General features: G+C 36.4%; 2 protein-coding genes across 3 annotated transcripts in view; both read left to right on the top strand.

Annotated features, from left to right (window-relative positions):
* RNF128 (ring finger protein 128) overlaps positions 1 to 2,489 on the top strand; it is a 70,822-nt gene extending 68,333 nt beyond the window's left edge. Inside the window, exon 7 of the mRNA XM_081125334.1 lies at positions 1,051 to 2,489. Coding sequence (XP_080981460.1) covers positions 1,051 to 1,184 — 134 coding nt within the window. The 3' untranslated portion in view covers positions 1,185 to 2,489. The remainder of the gene's footprint in view (positions 1 to 1,050) is intronic.
* A 5,676-nt stretch (positions 2,490 to 8,165) lies between these two features.
* The window catches only part of TBC1D8B (TBC1 domain family member 8B), a 48,844-nt gene continuing 37,886 nt past the window's right edge, over positions 8,166 to 19,123 (top strand). For both annotated transcript variants that reach the window (XM_081126301.1, XM_081126302.1), the window contains exon 1: positions 8,166 to 8,447. In XM_081126301.1, coding sequence (XP_080982427.1) covers positions 8,318 to 8,447 — 130 coding nt within the window. In that variant the 5' untranslated portion in view covers positions 8,166 to 8,317. The remainder of the gene's footprint in view (positions 8,448 to 19,123) is intronic.

Raw genomic sequence — 19,123 nt, 5'->3', positions numbered from 1 at the left:
GGATTTGGCTCACAGACTATAGTTTGCTAACCCCAGGCTAGAATCTAGGTTAATCTTCTACTCTCTTTGCCCTGGACCTAGAATCAGCAATTTCTTCAAGGGGCCTTTTATTGAAGAACAATATTTTGAAACCTGGGTACTAGATATGTTCATTGCTACTGGGATGTCATTGCTATTAACCCTTTTTTATGAACAAAATTGTGAAATATGTAATCATGCAAATATGCACACACATTTACACCCATCTATTCATCTATCTATCCATCTATCATCTATCCATCCATCTGAGACACAGTGAGCTCATACTGTTATATCCATCTACAATCTAACATACCAGAGTTTATTCTTGCCTTCCTCTTTCTCTATTTGTAATTTATTTCTCTGACAGTGAGAAACCTGGCTCTCATTATATACAATATATTTATTTATTTGTTCATCCTAGAACACACAAAAATAGTTTCAATATTGCTAACTCACAACCCTGTGAAAAACGTTTTCACTAACTAGGGTACAGTTATTTTTGTTTTTAGCCTTAAAGGATATAGTCTTCTCCATTATCTTCAGGATGGTTATATATTTCATCTGTAATATGATTAAGTTCATTTGTTACCATTTGCATTCCATTTGGGGCACTCTCCCCAACTTCCTGGGTGTTTTTTTTTTCTTTATCTATCTATGCATTTGAAAAAGCATAGGTAATTTTTTAAAGTGCCCAGGTGATTGCAATACGAAGCTAGGTTTAAGAACTGTTATATTTAGGACAGAAAAGAAGCAGAAGACATACCTTTTGCTCTTAATGAGGCTATAATCTAGGTACAAGTAAGCACACAGGTGAATAAAAAAAGAGTAATTATAAATTAATATAATAATGCCATAGGTACTTTAAGTAAGACATAGAATAAATCATATAATTATTAAAGAAACAGAATAAGTGTAATAATCAGAGTATTATGGAATTAGGCAAGAAAGGCATCTTAGACATGAGAGTTGAATTTTGTCTGAAAGAAGAGAGGGGTAAAATCATCCTAAAATTGTTATTTCATTCTAAAGATGAAAATCTACAGCTGGTAAACCATGAAGCAAGTTCTGTGGCAGTGGATGTTGTTCCTCATGTTGACAACCCAACCTTTGAAGAAGATGAAACTCCTGTTCAAGAGACTGCTGTTCGAGAAATTAAATCATAAAATCTGTGTCAATAGAAAACTTGAACCTTTAGTTATAACAGAACTGCCAATCAAGGCCTAGTTTGCTATTAATGAACTGGATAAATTAATAAAGTAAGAATGATACTGAAAGTGCTGAGATGACTAATATTATGCTATACTTAAATGGCTTAAAATATTTAACCTATTAACTTTTTTTCACAAACTCATTATGTTTTTCATAAGCTAGTTTCCTCTCAATAGTGATAGCAAAATTTTTAAACATTCAAAACTCTCTTCAAGTAGTCATGTTTTTCATTTATAACAATTTTCTTATAAAAACATGTTGCTTATAAAATGTGAAGTAGCTATAATCATTTTATTTTATAATAGTATCTTAATTAAAAATACTACTACTTTAGCTTGGGTTATATGTGTCAGGGTTTTTCTCCAGGTGCTTATATTGATCTGGAATTGTATTGTAAAAAGCAATGCAGACTTACTAGTACTTCATGAAATGTCTATTTAAGCTACATTAAGTTGATAGAACAAGATTAAAGCAAAACAATCATTTTAACTGTTCTTTTTTTAAAATTAGGCTAAATGTACTTCATGTAAGTGTCGAGCATAGTTTATCAGATGAATATGGACTGGACTGGATTGGTTGGTATATTAGTGACACTAATTTGACACAAAATTATAGACAAAAAGTTTCCTCACAAAACTGCTGTATAACTATTTCTTAAACTTTATTTATGGGATTTTCAGAAGCAGAGTATATAAATTATCATACCAGTTGAAAATGATGTCACACAAAAATTGGTAATTGATCTTTGTATATGAATTAGTCTACAGAAACAGTCTGTAGAAGATGTTTTCCAAACAATGTTGACTTTGAAAATTGAGTTTATATTTTACCTAAATGAGATAAAATTATATTAGGTAAACTAAAATTCTGTCCATGTAGCTATAAATTTTGTGAATGCATTTTCTTGGTGTTTGAAAAAGAATTGAGGGAGGGGAGATAATTCCAGGTGCCTTAATATAAAGTTAGAAGCTTCATCCACCAAAGTTAAATAGAGCTATTTAAAAATGCACTTTATTTGTATTTTGTGGCTTATCTTTGGTTTTAGAGTTTTGTTTCCAGTGCAGATTCCAGCAGAATTTAAGCAAAAGCAGAACAGACATGTATTTTTTTGTTTGTTAAATGTAGAAATGTAGAACAGATGAAACCATTGCATTCTTGTATACTGATTTGAAATGCTGTAAATATGTCCTGATTTGTATTGATTCTCTTTAAATATAAAATGTAAATAAAATATTCCAATAAAATTTTGTGTATGGTGTTTAGTTTAACAATCATATACTAATTTTTCATATATACTTGGATTTGGGAAGGAAAAGGTAATTGATATATTTGATCAATAAAAACTAAGGTTAGAAAAGGACCTTGATGCCAGTCCATCTTTATACGACCCAAGACTTAAGGCCATTTTATTACTTTAAAGTTTTCTTTTCCTCCAGCCTTCTCTTTGGCATTATGATTGTTAGGATGCTGTTAATGAGTTAAGCGCATCTCTTTCTTTTATCAAACATGTTAAGAATAAACAGATGCTTGGAATACCTCAGAACCATGATCATCAAACCAGGGTACACATATGTCTTATGTGGCAATGTGCCAGGTGTATGTATGTGTGATGACATACAATAAACTTGGCATATATCCTTAGAAAGTTAAGGGGAGGGTGATTTATAATTTTTTTAATTTTAACAGCTGCACTGAAGTATAATTTACATAAAAATTCACCCATTTTAAATGTACAGTTCTGTGATGTTTAGCAAATGTATATAGCTGTGTAACTTTTACCACAATCCAGTTTTAGAACATTTTATTTTATCACCACCAAAAGTTCCCTCATATTTATTTCTAGTCAATTTCTGCTCCCATTCCCAGCCCCAGGCAACCACTTATCTGCTTTCTGTTTCTATAGATTTGCCAATACTGGACATTTCATATAAATGGAATCAGACAATATGTGGTCTTTTCTGAATGGCTTCTTCCACTTAGCCTAATACTTTCTTTTCTTTTTTTTTAAGGATAAGTAAATTAATGTATTTTACTTAAGTGGGTAAGTAATGCCTTGTGGTATTTTTTTAAAAATTTTATTAGCCTAATACTTTCAAAGTTCATCCATATTGAAGAATGCATCAGTACTTCATTCCTTTTCATTGATAAGTAATATATCCCATTGTATTGATATTCTACATTGGTTATCCGTTCATCAGTTAATGAACACTTGGGTTGTTCCCACTTTTGGGGCATTATGGATAATGGTACTATGACCATTCAAGCACAAGTATTTGTGTATGTTTGATTCTCTTAGGTACATACAAAGGAGAGGAGTTTCATGTCACTTGTGAATTTTCTTCCAGCTATTATCTTTTTATAATAAAAATATATAGTTTGAACAACAGACTTTATGACTCTCACATAATAATCAAAATATAAGCTGATACCTTTAAATGGCAGTAGACATATTTGTAAATATATGGAGTCTCTAACTTAAAAAAAGAGGGGTTTTCTGAGAATTCATTTGTAAGTTTATCAGAAGTAAAGCCATATTATCTTGTAAATAGGAATATACATGGTTCCCAGGTAAATCAATAAAAATACATTTAAAGATACCATTGGAATGCTGGGAATATTCCTTCTTCCCCCCTATATCTGGTTTTGGTTCATTTACTAAATATTTTAATTCAGTTCTATAACATCTGGAAAAATTTGATTGCCTTAGGCTATAACACAGTTTGAGTTATTTACTTCACTCATCACCTTTACTGTTTGTAGTGGATTTTTAAAATATTTTAAAACATATTATTACAAAATTTACGTTTACATAATACATAAGACTTAAAAGAAATTCATGATTATGGCAGGCCCTTTGACCTGAGATAAATGTTCATTATCTTCTTCTTTAGAACTAATTCAGTGAAATGTTTGAAAAACTGTACCCATTAGTTCTTAACTTTTTTCTACAGAAACATATGATCTCATGATATGTAAGACACTTGTGGGCATACCTAGATTTTAATAGAGTAGTATATAAAATACGATTTAACATAAAAAGCTAGTGGCAAGTTCTCCTCCAACTAATATCTCCATTCTTAACCACTGCATTAGAAAATTTTAATGGGCATGTCTTTTTTTTTTTTTTTTTTTTAATATATCTTTATTGATTTCAGAAAGAAGAAAGGAGAGGGAGAGAGAGATAGAAACATCAATGATGAGAGAGTCATTGATCGGCTGCCTCCTGCATCCCCCTGACTGGGGTCCAGCCCGCAACCTGGGCACGTGCCCTGACCGGGAATCGAACCCCGATCGCCTGCATCCTAGGTCGACGCTCAACCGCTGAGCCACTCCCGGCCGGGCAATGGGCATATCTTGATAGAATATTTTTTAAAAAGCAAGTTAGTCGGCTAAAATTCATTAATCGAGCTTATTTTTTAAAAGATGCCTATGATTGTCTTAATGGAAACGTGATTAATCACCTCCAATTTATTGTACAGTTTTTCAAATACCCAATTTGCTTTAAATTAGTGCATCTAAAACTTTAATGTACCCACATATTATCTGGGGATCTTGTTAAAATGAACACTCTGGCCCTGGCCGGTTTGGCTCAGTGGCTAGAGCATCAGCCTGCGGACTGAAGGGTCCTGGGTTCAGTTCTGGCCCAGGGCACGGGCCTCTATTGCGGGCTCGATCGCTGGCCCCAATCGGGGCATATGCGGGAGGCAGCTGGTCGATGTGTCTCTCTGACATGGATGTTTCTCTCTTTCTCCCACTCTCTCTGGAAAGCAATAGAAAGAATGTTCTCAGGTGAAGATTTAAAAAAAAAAAAGCACACTTTCATTCATCAAGTCTGGAATGGAGTCTGAGATTCTGAATTTCTACAAGATCCTGGGTGATGGCAGGTGTTGCTGGCCTGGGCTCCCCATTTTGAGTAGCAAAGTCTTAAATGGTTCTCTAGGAGTGCTCCTCCTGTCTTGAATCTTACTGCTTCAAAAGCTGCTGTAGACTATAAAGCATCAACTAAGCTTTTGAAATTCATTTCAAATAAGTCAGTAAAATCTTGGGAGTCAGCCTTAGCTTTTCCATGGCACAGGGTTTGGAATTGCTATCTGGGATTTCCTAGCACATTTTTACTTAGGTGCTGAGGCTATGATTTAGAAGGCTGAATTGGCTGGAAGACTGACCTCTAGATAAATCTATGCATGGTATACCATTGTGTCCATAATTATGTAGCTTAGATCAGAAAACAAGTATAGAAGCAGACAGTTGGGAAGCTACTATAATAGTATAGCAGGAAACTGATGTGGGGCTAATCTGAAGCAATAATAGGAAAATGGGATGGACTTATATAAAAGAAGTACAGGTTTGGGTTTATGTGTGTGTGTGTAAGGCAGGGAGGAAGCGAGGGGGGGGAGGGAGGAAATGGTGAGAGTAAAAAGTTTAAGATTATTCCAAGGTTCTTAGTTTGAGCATCTTGGTAAATGGTGCTCTGAGCTATGAGAACCTAGTAGGAGAAACAACCTTGGGCGGGGGGATATTGGGGGGGGAAAATTTGGCTTTGGACATGTTGTATTTGAGGTATTTATAGCCCATATGCATATGTAGGATAGTGCCATGGTTTGCATTATACAAATCTAGGTTCAAATTCCAGCTCTGCTATTTCTTTAGCTATGTGATCTTAGGGAAGTTACTTAACTTCTCTGAGCCTCCTGTTCTTCATCTGTAAAGTAAGGATGGAAAAATGTGTATTTATTAATGAGGATTAAATATCCCCCCCCTCTCAAATTTCTAGTATGGTATCAGCAATGATATCTAAAGCAGTTTGTAATTCCAGTTCTTCCCTAAAAACAAATTATATTAATGTACACAATTGAATATTAAATAGAGTGACATGCTCTGTTTTTTAAAAATACTTTCAGAAAAATACTTTGATTTTCAAAGGCTTGAAATATAGTTTATAATCAAGCCAAAATTTGTATCACAGGAGTAATTTAATTTCAAAAAAATATTTCTTTACATAATTAATGAAATGTTTACTAAAGCAGGAACTTTCTAAATGCCCCTACTGAGCTAAAAGCGGGGAACACGTTGGCATATCTGGTGGAGTTGCAGAATAAAGAGGCAGAGGAACCATCCAGTTCTGGACAGTACTTGCCACAACTCTAACATTTAAGGATATTAGGAAAGAATGTGGTTTGATGAGTAAGGAAATAAAAAAAGGGAAGGCAAGATTAGAAAGAGAAAAGAAGAGAAAGAAAAGAAAAAAGAAAAGAAAAAAAAAAAGAGAAAAAAGTAAAAGAAAAGGAAGACACCTCACATCTCTCTACATTTGCTACATTTATTGATCTTTCACTAGGAAACGGAATTATTTTCTTTAGTACACATTCAAATTGGGAAGGCTTCTTCCCAGGGATACATTGTAGTTTGGACTCAGGGAAGACCGCCTCTTCCCATCCTCTCCAGAAAGCTGCCATGGGACTACTTACTGACTTTTTAAATTTTTTTACCTTTATTTAAAGTATTACAGATGTCCCTCCCCACCCCCACTAAGCCCCTCTACCCCTAAGCCCACTCCTCCCAGGCCTTCACCACACTGTTGTTTGTGTCCATGGGTTACGCATATATGCATATACAGTTCTTTGCTTAATCTCTTCCCGCACCCCCCCCCCCCCTTACTGCCTTTTAGAAGAAAATTGCAAATTGACCCTTTTCTCACCCCCAAGAAAAATTTCTGCTTGTAGCACACATCTGTCTCCCTTGAGCTGGCCCACATCTTGAGAAGTTTAAGCCACAGAGGCTGCTCCTAGGCAGAGTTCTTTGGCTCCAGGACTAGGCTTTGGGTGTGCCCCACCCCATTTTCTTGCCAAATGGCCTTGAGGCTTCATTCTCAAAATAGCTTGTCAAGAGCCCCTGATTATTTGTACATTGCCTCCCAACGCCTTCCTTCTTATAAACCTGTCCTCCCTTTTAGTGCACTCTTTAATTTTGGTGGGCTTAGTTATCAAAATAAATAAAAAAAGGTCCCTCAAATAATTCCTCACCGCAATGTCATGAAAATCACTGAACTCATTCGCCTTAATGTTTAAGCAGCTGTGTATTATGGCCAAGGTACAAAGAGGTGAAGGCTGCCCTAAAAGGGTGGTGGTGATTTTTCTTAAAGAGCTTAAGAAAGAAAAAAATATTGCTCACAAATTATTTAGATCCTGAAAAGGAAAGCCAACGACGACATTTTGTGGCCGATTGCAGTAGTTAAACTGATTGGGGCGGCAGTGGGGGAAAGGAAGGGCACGCGCTGTGAAGAAAACTACGTGGCTTCTGGAGGTTTTATATTTTTCCTGTAAGGGGAGAAAGAGCTTAATCTAAGGAAGGTTTTGAATTAGACAAGGAGTCATATGATTCCACTTATTGTGTGACCTTGGATAAGTCCACTCACCCATCTGCGCTTTTGTTTACTTACGTACAAAATGGGGAATAAGATCTATCCGCAAGACTTCCGTAAGGATTACGTGAAATAGTCCGCGAAATCTCCATAGTACACAGTAAGAGCTCATCAAATGTTAGTTGGTGCTACTGCCGCTTCCAAGAATGGGCCATTCCTTACTACAAAACTCCAGAAACTTTGTTTTCTGTAGTTTAACACTCTCGGCTGTAAAAGGATGACAAGAAGAAACACTTTCATACCTGGGGCTCACTTATTTGGACAAAAAAAATCGCTTTAAATTTTAGTTACGCAAAATACACTTAACTGGTGGCGGGACCCACTTTGAAAGCACCCCCACCTAGTTTTCACTCCAGTGGATTGTGGGAAGTGTAGTCCCGAGCTCCAGTGACGTGAGTACAGGAAAGCGGGTAGGAAACTACAATTCCCAGAAATGAAGAAGCGGGACTATTTCCCAGTCCAGCAGTAGCGCTGTGGGAGGGAATTGGCAATTTCGCTGCCTACGTGGGAGAGGAGGGTTGGGGGAAGTGTGGAAAACCTGAACCTCAGCTGCTGCCGCCTGAGGAAGATTTGGTAGGAGGCAAAGTAGAGGGGGGAAGACGGGTGGAGGGTGAGGTGAAGAGGGGATTTAGGTCGCTGCTTGCGAGCGGCACAAAGTTCTCGGCGATGTGGCTGAAGCCTGAGGAGGTGCTCCTGAAAAATGCACTGAAGCTGTGGCTGATGGAAAGGTCCAACGACTACTTCGTGCTGCAACGGCGTCGGGGCTACGGGGAGGACGGCGGAGGGGGGCTCACAGGTAAGTTGTTCCCACCCTCACCCGCCTCGGGGCCGGAATCGCCGGTACTTAGAAGGCGGTGAGGAGAACAGTTACTCGTCGCCACCCGCCGCCGGATCCTAAACCCTTGGCGGAGGGACTGGGGTTCTTCCCCGACACGACCTTTGCGTTTCCCTCCCCGAGTCCTGAGAATGCACCCCTGGATCAGCAGTTACTCTTTGTATGGGGCAGCGACAGGGAGGACGGGTTCTTTCTGAGGCACAGTACCTTCCCTGTCGCTTCTCGTGGGGGAGGGGGCTGATGACGAGTGCTAGACCTCGACAGGTCGCATTTAGGCTGGTGACCGGGGCCAGTTCGCGGTTGTGGACCTAACTGTTTTCACAAACCCCTGTTGATAATCACCACCCTGTGGAGTGTAAGCGTGTGCGGGGCGGGGCGGGGTGCAGGGAGGATGGTGAGAAAGGAAGGAGCCCCATCACTTCCAGAAAGACTGGCTTCAAATGAGAGATACGGGAGTTGGGGGGAGGGCAAAGGGGAGGTCTCACAAATTGCTGACCTCTCCCAATTTAGCATATTTTACTTTGTCACCAAGGTTTCAATCCTTGGGCTTCTCTCTCGAAGTAACCTACGCAATTTACTCCTGTCCTGAGTGTATGGCGCTGCCCTTTCTTTCAAAGCCCTGATTATAAGCAAACCAATTAAACAAACGGAAGTTTAACTCTTCCCGCCTAATCCATCCAGCCTTCAATTCTTTGATTTACAAATCAAGAACTGCTTCTTGCTCAAGTGTTTAAAGCCACCAAAGAATTTGATTTTGAGACCGCACGTCTGGAATGGGGGTATTCAAAGTTCTCGACATTGGGAAGACCAGAGCTCTTTTTCTTGACAATTTCTAGTTTGGTATTGTGGCCTTAAAGTGGTGGACCAGGCTTAATTTAAGCAGTGTGGTGTAGCAGAAAGAGGGAAGAATTCGAAACTTTGCATTTTAGTCCCATTCTCATGTCTTGTTAAATTGCATTTGACCAATTCTTTCATTTATTCAACCTTAAGAGCCTAGTAGGTGCTGCATGGAATGCCAGGGTGCAAAGACATAAATTCAGCTCCGTGCCTTGAAGTGCTCATAAGGTCGGGTTAGGAGGAAGTAACCAGTAATCCAGGCAAATTATAACCAGTAACTAGGAAACCAACTAAATTATAATTAGAACCGAATAATTGAAGGATTGGATAAATATTCGTGCAGGACATGACATTGCTTTTCCTCTTCTGCAAAATGGTGTTTGCCTCAGAGGATAAAATGAGAGATGACAGGTGCCAAATCAATGTATGTTGTTAGATGTGTGCTGTTGTTTCATTTTTTTTTCAAGCCACCCCAAGTGTGGAGATAATTTTGAGATTCTACAGGACATTTTTAAAAATCTTGCAAGACCTATCTTATCCAGCTTCTAAAAAGGCTCTCTTGAAAATATGACAATGAAAATTGCCTTGTTAAAATTGCCATTCTCTTTTTGTTTTCTAGTTTTTAAAAGTTGCGTTATTTCTTAGAGGAATCTTTCCATTTAATAGATGCAGATATTTTCCAGAATCAATGTTCATCCTGACTTAGTGATGTAATTTATCCTCTTAGTCCATTGAGAACAGGTCAGAATATATTTAAATAGATCCTTACAGCCCTGTGTTACAGCATAATATTTTGGTTCTCCATAATTCTATTTGACCAGAATTTTTCTGGTGCTCTTGCCCACATTTGCCCACATTATGAAGTGTATTTTACTTTTTACAACTATGTTCCTGAAAAACAATAGGCAAGCCATTCTTGAGAATCAAATCACTGTAATATATTAAATGGTTTTTTACTTGTTGTACATTTCCTTTAAATAATCACTCATTTTGTTTGATTTTTTTCTTTTGATATGCTTTCTTAAAGCATGGACCAATTGCACCAGTTTCTATCCTATCCACTCCCATTTACTCTTCCCCATACCTCTAGGGTAAGAGATTTGTCTGAAATGAACCAAGATTTCTACCACACATGTATCTTGAGAATATCCATAGCCCTATTTTTGTGCTCAATTTATATCTCTGCATGCTTGTTTTACCTGTGGTATTGTCAAGATGCTTGAAATGACCATGTGAGAGTTGCCACTATATTTTATGTAAATTAAACAGTGGGTAAGAAAGGAACAAAGAGATGTGTTTGGGTGGTGTTTTTTTTTCGTTTTGTTTTTTTTTGGGGGGAGGGTCTAGAGCTAAAGTGTGTGCTGATTTTCTTTTTTTTTTTAAATATCTTTATTGATTTCAGAGAGGAAAGGAGAGGGAGAGAGAGAGATAGAAACATCAATGATGAGAGAGTCATTGATCAAGCCCGCAACCCGGGCATGTGCCCTGACCGGGAATCGAACCCTGATCGCCTGGATCCTAGGTCGACGCTCAACCACTAAGCCACGCCCGGCAGGGCAATGTGCTGATTTTCATGGCTGCTCAATTACTATATTCTTATTTAAAATTGTGAAGCCAAGAGCTTTGCTGTGCTTTACCAGAAATCCACATGTGGATTAGCTTCCACAGGAGTTTGTGTGCCAGCATAAGTTTGCCTTTGTCCATTTTGTTTGCTAAAATCCAATGTTATGTGTTACTCCGTAAAAGGTTCCTTTATACATTTTGTTTAATGAAGAAAAGATTATGACCATCTCAAAATGTTAACAGTTGTACTTTCATTTCTTTGCCTTGTGATAATTAGTAATAACCACCAGAAATGTAATGGCTTTCACTGTGGAGTTGGTGACTCTATATTTTTCTAATAATGGGATTGGAGCAATAGGGAACCCTAGTATGGTTACAGTAAGAGACTAGTTTGGAAGTTAGAATTCTGAGGTCCTTTTTTAAAAATTCTGGCACTTTTGGTGGATATCTGATAGATTACTTACCATTTGCCTAACTTTATCTTACTTAATTGTCCTGGTTCCCAGCAGAGTGGAATAACTTGTGGCAATTTTTGTTATCCATAAGATTATTTTACAGATAAAGTTACTTTCATTTAGAGAAGTAATTCACCATTCTGAATTTCTGTAGTTACCTTACATTATCCATTGTTCCTCCTGCCTGATTAAGGGTAATGTCTCTATTATGGCATCTAAATTTAGCACCTGTTTTTATGTGATTAAAAATAATTTATGCGTATTTGGCTTATTAAGCACAAATTAATTTGCTCTGCTTGGCAGATGGGAGCTACTACATGAGTGGAATTATGGGGCTACATTCTAGTTAGTGTATGGGATTTAGGAAGATCTGACAATCAGGAACACAGTGTGCTTTTCTCTCCCCAGGGGTGGATTTTCTATTTAATAAGTTAACTATAAGCGAACATTTACAAGTACATGAACACACCACCGAGTCCAGCAATTCTACTTACTGCATTAACCCTGCTTCCTTTATCTTTCCTGATTCTTTAATATTTTTATGCCTGTATTCAGTTGTAATTGTTTTATAAAGGCTTTGTTTCCTCATCTATAAATAGGAACAAAACTTACCTTCTCTAACTCACAGCAATGTTATATGAGTCAAGTGAGTTTTGAAACCTGTGAGCAGCTATGTAAACATTTGCTATTCATTTATCTATTAATGAAGGAGTAAGATGTTAAGCACCATTTTCCTAGTAATTAATTTTCCCATGCTGTATGTAGAAATTTATTTGGAGTAGTAACATTGAGTTTGTTCAACATGCAGTGATATCACTGAAAAAGCAAAACACTGCTAGTTAATAATTCAAGAATTTTGGTATGATGATAACTGCATTTATGGTTCATAATCAGAATAATGTACAACAGTTAGAATAAAGTATCACAACAGCATTACTTTTTGATCTACAATTGGCCAAAACCTAGAAGTTCTCAGAGCTTCTACAGATATAAGTATCACTTGTTGCTTTACTGAGTTGTATTAAAGAGTACATATAACTCTAGTTATCTTAGTTATGTTTTTTAAAACATAAATACTTGAAGAAATAGATTTAACTGGTGAAAGTCCATGCTTCTGTTGGACACTTGTGGAAGGACTGGTTGTAAAGTAAGCTAAAAACTGGTAACAGTAAAAGGCACTGTAATGTTTACCATGTTGTACAGCTATGACATGGATTTTATATCACCTTTATGTTAGAAAATTTGCCCAGTTTTCCACCTTTTACTGCTGCTATATAAGCACAAAAGGAAATGTGATAGAACAAGATAGATTCATTCAACACATAATTACAGGTGCCTTCTAAAAGCCAAACACTGTTTTAGGTGCTGGTGATAGCAGCAGTGAGCAAAACAAAGTCCCTGTTCTCATGGACTAACATTTTAGTTGAGGAAGGCAAATAAACAAATAATGTGTTATATGGCTAGTGGTGATGAGTGATATGAAAAAAAATAAAGTAAGGTATAAGGATAGAGAGGGTATTTTAGATAATTTGGTTTGAGAAGGCCTCTTAGGTGACATATGAGCAGAGACCAGAGGGACTGGAGTATATGAGCCAAGCAGATATTTTGGGACAGAGTGAATATTCATAATTTTTTCTAGGAATTTTGCTGTGAAGGGAAGTTGAGAAATGTGTTGGTAGCTGGCTACTGTACTGGATGTTGAGTATACAGTGGTGAATAAAACAGAGTTCTTACCCTCACAGAGTTTATAATCTGGTGGTAGAGACAGATAATAAACACGTAAACAAACAAATATATAATTACTAGGGTAGTCAATAATATCACCCTGGTTTTGGTGGCTTCTAAATAGTCACAAATAAGGGATATTTGAAACCCCAAAAGTAATTTTCCAAGACTGGCTCTGGTATAAAGTATGCTGATAAGATGTCCTGTTAAATGACACAGAGATTTCCTAAAAGCAGTGGTTAATAACAATAGGTGGTATTCTGCTGGCAGAATTCCAGTGTGACATCTGTGGTGCAACTTGCCAAAAACCAGTTTGGATTGTTTTTGAATTAAATCAGCCATCTATGAGCACTAACAGTATCCGGGATGGGAGGGGAAGACATTCTAAGTGGGAAGAGTAATATGATAACACAAAAGCAAAAAATGGCAGTTGATGGGGACTTAGCAGTTATTCCAGATTCATTTATTTGTGATTGAAAATATGAGAATTAAGAGAGAGCAATTAGAAAAGGTTAAAGAGCAATGACTTCATCTATGGAAAATGAAAACCTGAGATAGAGAATTAAGGGACCTGAGAATTAAACCTTTGTTATTTTTGTCTCCACTGCTCTTTCCACTGTAGCCTAGATGGTCTTATTTTTTATCTTACTCCAGTAAAAATAAATGAATTTTTAAGACAAAGAATAATTACATTTGTTGGTTTTTAAAGTGCTGTACTGTATATGAATTTATTCCTCTGGCCACACTTGCTTGTTTCTTTGCACCTAGAAATTCAGATGTTGTTATTTTCTTTAGTTTTCGGTGGGGCTACTCTTTTTGTACATTGATGCATAAGTCTTAACATGTAAGAAGGTGCTGTAAGTAAAGATGGTAACAGTTCTCATAGTTCCCTATTTTTAATCTCTAGAAATGTAGCTGGGTTTGATTGATAATTCTTTCACGCACACCCCCACTGCATGCCATTGTAATATGTCATTTTGGGCATCAATTACTTGACTAATTTTTTTTTTTGTAAATCCTTTAATGAGCAAAGATTTCAATTAGGGAAGGAAACGAGTGCTTACATATTTCCAGTTTTCAAGTAAATGTCTTTTAAAATTCAGGGAGAGGGAAAAGAGGACAAAAGAAGAATTATTAACTGTTTTCCAATGCTTTTTAAGTTGGTAGCTTTCAAAATACCAATTGACTATTAGATATTAGATTGTTCTAAAATAAGCATACATAGTACTCTTTTAAAGACTTAGATCTGATGGTAGTAAAAGCAGTAGAATCAGGAAAATCCACACCTCTACTGAGAACACTACTTTCTCCTATTGGAATGTATTTCCTACTAAGTGTGTTGGCAGTTTACTAGTTTGTTCATTAACATTTAATGAAGTTGAGATTATAAAAAATTCAGTTAAAGGTGTACTTGTTTGACTTTGTGAACATGGCAATCAATGACAAGATACAGAATCCACTATAAAGTTTCATTTTTATGGCCAGAATTTATAATTCAACATTTTACTTAGAATGGAAATAAATCTTGTTTGTAATTAGGAAGTTCATTTAAATGACTCTTCAGCTACAGCAGCGTTGCCTTACACAGTGCCCTCAGTCTAGTGTACAAGGAGAAAGAGCCACTTGTCAAACTAAAGTGTGCTAAACTAGCACATTGATGCTGAGGACCATCTTCAAACTGTTTAATGGCCTCTCCTCCAACACTCCACCATTGGTCCTAACTGTTCATCATTATAATTGACCCAGTACAAAAAATAAATGTTTATCAGATTTGCAGGTGTTTAAAAATTGAAAGGGACAATTACTACCATAGATCAGTTTTCTCAAAAATGACAGCATGTTATAGTCAACTGAGAAACTTTTAAAACAAACTAAATGGCACTAGAGTATTTATGTGTAAACTGATATAATATCTGGGATTTACTTTAAATGGAGTGAATGGCAGAAGACTGACAAAGTGATGATAATTATTGAAGTTAGGTGATGGGCACATAGAAGTTGCAATATATTCTCTCTCTTTTTGTATGATTAAAAAACTTTATAATACAAAGTTAAGGGAAAAATAGAATACCCAATTCCAATCCCAGATGAATTAAATTAGAATCTCTGGGCTTTTATAGTTTGAAAAGTTGAGCTTGAATAATTTCAAAAACTCCTCCAAATGATTACATTTGCAGTTTGGGTTGAGCATCGTTATCATAGAAGATAAATCAAGATTCAAAAAGAGCTTGACAAGTTAGAATGCTCAGCTGAAATCAGTGAGATAAAATTTAACATGGGTAAATATGCACTGCTTTTAGATTTTTAAAGAAAACCAGCTGTATAGGACAGAATACCTAGGTTGGTGCTTATCTTTGTGAAAAAGATCCAAGTAGCTTAATTAATCATAAGCTTAGTGTGGTAATACGATGTAGCTAACAGAAAGCTAGTATGAACTTAGACTGCATTAATAGAACCACAAAACCCACAATATAAAAAACCTGCAATTGTTCAGACCATATCTGGTATTCAGGTCTGAATAACACATTTTATGAGACCTTGACAAACATATGTTAAGAGAATGGTAGGAGAAATAATAAGAGGCTCAGACAATCTCATGCAACAAGCAGTTGAAAGAACTAGGTATATTTTAACCTAGGAGAAGAAAAGAATAAGCAAGAGGAGACAAGATAGCTATAATCATATTTGAGGACCCATCATACTTAATAGAGTATAGTATGTTTTGTATTGCCTCCAAATTGCAAAGTAACATTTTATTTATCCTAAGAATGAACTTCCTTTTTCAAGTGTGTAAGAAGTAGCTTTATTTTTCTATCTTAAAGGGTAAAAATGTTTATTGTATAAGTATAAAAAAGAAAATAATGGTTACCCATTATCCCACTCCCTAGAGATAACCACTGTAACCTAATTTGTGGGGCTCGGTGCAAAACGAACAAGCAGAGCTCTTTGTTTAAAAATGAAGAATTTTAAGATGGTGACAGCAGAACACTTAACTAAGCAAGGGGCCCTTCTGAGCATGGGGCCCTGTGAACAGGTCACTAAGTCCATGAAGCCAGCCCTGAAACTATACCATGTGGATATATATAAATCCTTTCATATATTTTTTTTAAATATGTTTTTAATGATTTCAGAGAGGGGAAGAGAGAGGGAGAGAGAGATAGAAACATCAGTGATGAGAGAGAATCATTGATTAGCTGCCTCCTGCATGCCCCCTACTGGGAATTGAGCCCACAACCCCGGGCATGTGCCCTGACCAGGGATCGAACCATGACCTCCTGGTTCATGGGCCAGCGTTCAACCACTGAGCCACACTGGCCTGGCTAAATCCTTTCCTATTTTAGAAAAACTTTCCAATTAATGAAATCCCTGCCAATGTAATAGGCTGCCTTGGGAGAAGTAAATTTGGGAGTTATAAAGAAAAAAGCTAGGCTTTCTATCAGGGATCCTGTAGTGTAGATGAATGTGCTGGAGGTTGGACTACATGACCTATTTGGATATTTTTCATCTGTAAAGTCGGTGGTGCTATATATCTCCAGCCAAAAATAATTGGTTTGAGCCCTGGCCAGGTATCTCAGCTGGCTAAAGTGTCATCCCAACAAGCCAAAGTTGTGGGTTTAATCCCCAGTCAGGGCACATACAAGAACCAACCAATGAATGCATAAATAAGTAGAACAACAAATCGAGGTTTCTCTCTCTGTCTCTTTCCCTTCCTCTCTCTCAAATCAATAAATAAAAATTTTTAAAAAGAATTGGTTCATGAACAATAATCATTATCTGCAAATTGCCTTTTTTTTAAAAAATCATGGAACCTTGCTTTTTTTGTTATTTTGCTATGCCATTGAATAAACAGTACCTCACATCAATTATGGTGGTGAATTTCCTTAAGAAGTTTGGTATTACTTGTATGGCAGGATGCTACTGAAACCCCATAGACCTTTATCAGGGTCTAGAACGTTGGTACCTCACTCAGTTATAGACATTCAAACGATTATTTGAATTTCTTGATATTTCTTGTTATTTTAAAATCTCTTTTGTCATGCAGCTGAGAGTATTCTCTTCCCATGTGTAGGCTGATTTATGACCTTGGATGTTCGGGGTGTCAGATGATAAACCTCTGGGCATATGAAAAAGCAACCCAAAGCTGTCAGCTTGTTGTCTTGTACTTTTAAAACCCAGACATTGGCACAAATTAATTCCTGAATGACTTGCAGAGACTTGATGATTATAGCTTAATGAGCTTGAAGAGTTCCCCAAGTGACTACAAATGTATTTTCGAAATAGCTTCCAAATTATCTGTTGCATAGTTTTATACTAACTGCCTGATTTAATGCACTTAGAAAAACTGAGCAATTTCCTTTCTACATAGTGCAAGGCACCTATCTTGCAAACATTTCCGCTGCAAAAAGAAATGACCTTTCTTGCCAGTGATTTTGACCACTTTGTACCCAGTCTCAAAACATTCTATGAGAGAACTAATTGTTGTAGTGTTACTCAGGAATGATTATCTGTGGCCTCTCCTTTCCTCTCTGCCTCCTCACACATCCACACTCCCACTGTTATCTTTCAGCTGAGTCAAACTTTTCTTTACCTTTGTGTTCTTTCTCCTGTTCTTCTAACACTACTTTTTTCTAGTGTATGTAAATAAGGAAATCGGATTTGAAAGTGTGGTAAAGGTGAAATAAATGATTTTCCTCGCAAATTTGAAAGTACTTTTTTGAAAACTTTTTTATTCCTTAAGATTAAAAAAAAAAAAATTATCTTTGTTGTTGAAGCTTTTTTTAGAATTTAAATTCTTGGGAGGCAGATTTAGAAGCTAAAACAGGGCTGTGTTTAATAAATGGTTTTGTTTGAAATTACAATTCCTTTATTTTGACAATTTTGTCAAGTGTTTAACAACCCTCTGTCAGGTTGCTAATTGATATTATGCTGCTTTTGTGACTCCTATTTTTACTTTCTACCAATTCCTACATTCACTCTCCCATCCTTTCAGCCCAGCCAAGTTTCTCTATCTCTTTGTTCTATCTCCTACTCTTCTGATTTACCTCCCTCTAAGTTTATAACTTCCTACCTCACATCTGCCAACCTACCCATATTCTCATTCAAAGCTTGCTTGAAATCTTAACTCCTTTTAAGTGAATAAAGATATGAAAGTAGCCAAAAGCCTGCTTTATAATCGATTTAATGTTTTTCTCAAAAATCTGTAATCTAAATTAAAGAGAAATGCCTCATAAATCAAAACCAACACTCAACCAATCAAAATTTCCAAAAAGGAAGGGATTTATATATTTCAGCCATCCCATTGATACAGTTAAGTCAACAATTCAGCTCCTGTCGTGCCCAGAAATATGTTGAAAGTTAAAGATACAAACTCAGAGGTAGAAGATGTGGTTATTATCCTCAGAGAACTAATAATTTAGATAAAGAGACAAGATTAATACCTGGAACATTTAGCAAGTAGTTGTAATAACTAGCCTAATAATCAAAATGATAGGTTGTGTTATATAGACTTTAAGTGCTATAAATAATCAGAGAAAAGGGAAGGCATTGTTGTTTGGTGATGCCAGGGAAGATTTCATGGGGGAAGGGGATCTTGGAAAAAAAAGAAAATGTAGAATTTGGATTAGCTGGACTGGGCTAGAAGACTTTCATTAGCATTTCTAAGTAAAAGCGAATTGCTTAACAAAGACCCCAAGGGGGAAATTGGTTGTTTAAGAAAACAGAAAACTTTGTTCTAAGGAGAAGTAGGAAATATAATCAAGTCATTAAGTTGGAACTAACTGATCAAAAGCCTTGAATTCCAAATGAAGAATTAAGAATTGTTTTTTAAAAATCCTTTTATCTAAGCATTTTAATTAATCAAGATTTTCTCTTGTTTAACTAGCTAAGATTTTCTTTATTAGTATTAGCTAACATTGAGTGTTTTACTACATGGTAAGCATTGTTCTAAGTGTTTTATATGTAATAATAATTAATTTTATCTTTACAACAACACTTTGTGGTAGGTCCTATTTTAACCCCCTTATTTTGCAAACGGGGATGAAGAAAAGGTTAGGTACA

The sequence above is a fragment of the Miniopterus schreibersii genome (genome assembly GCF_964146895.1).
Source record: "Miniopterus schreibersii genome assembly, chromosome: X".
Classification (NCBI taxonomy): Eukaryota; Metazoa; Chordata; class Mammalia; order Chiroptera; family Miniopteridae; genus Miniopterus; species Miniopterus schreibersii.
The sequence above is the reverse complement of the archived record's forward strand: the minus strand, read 5'-3'. Positions and strand labels throughout refer to the sequence as shown.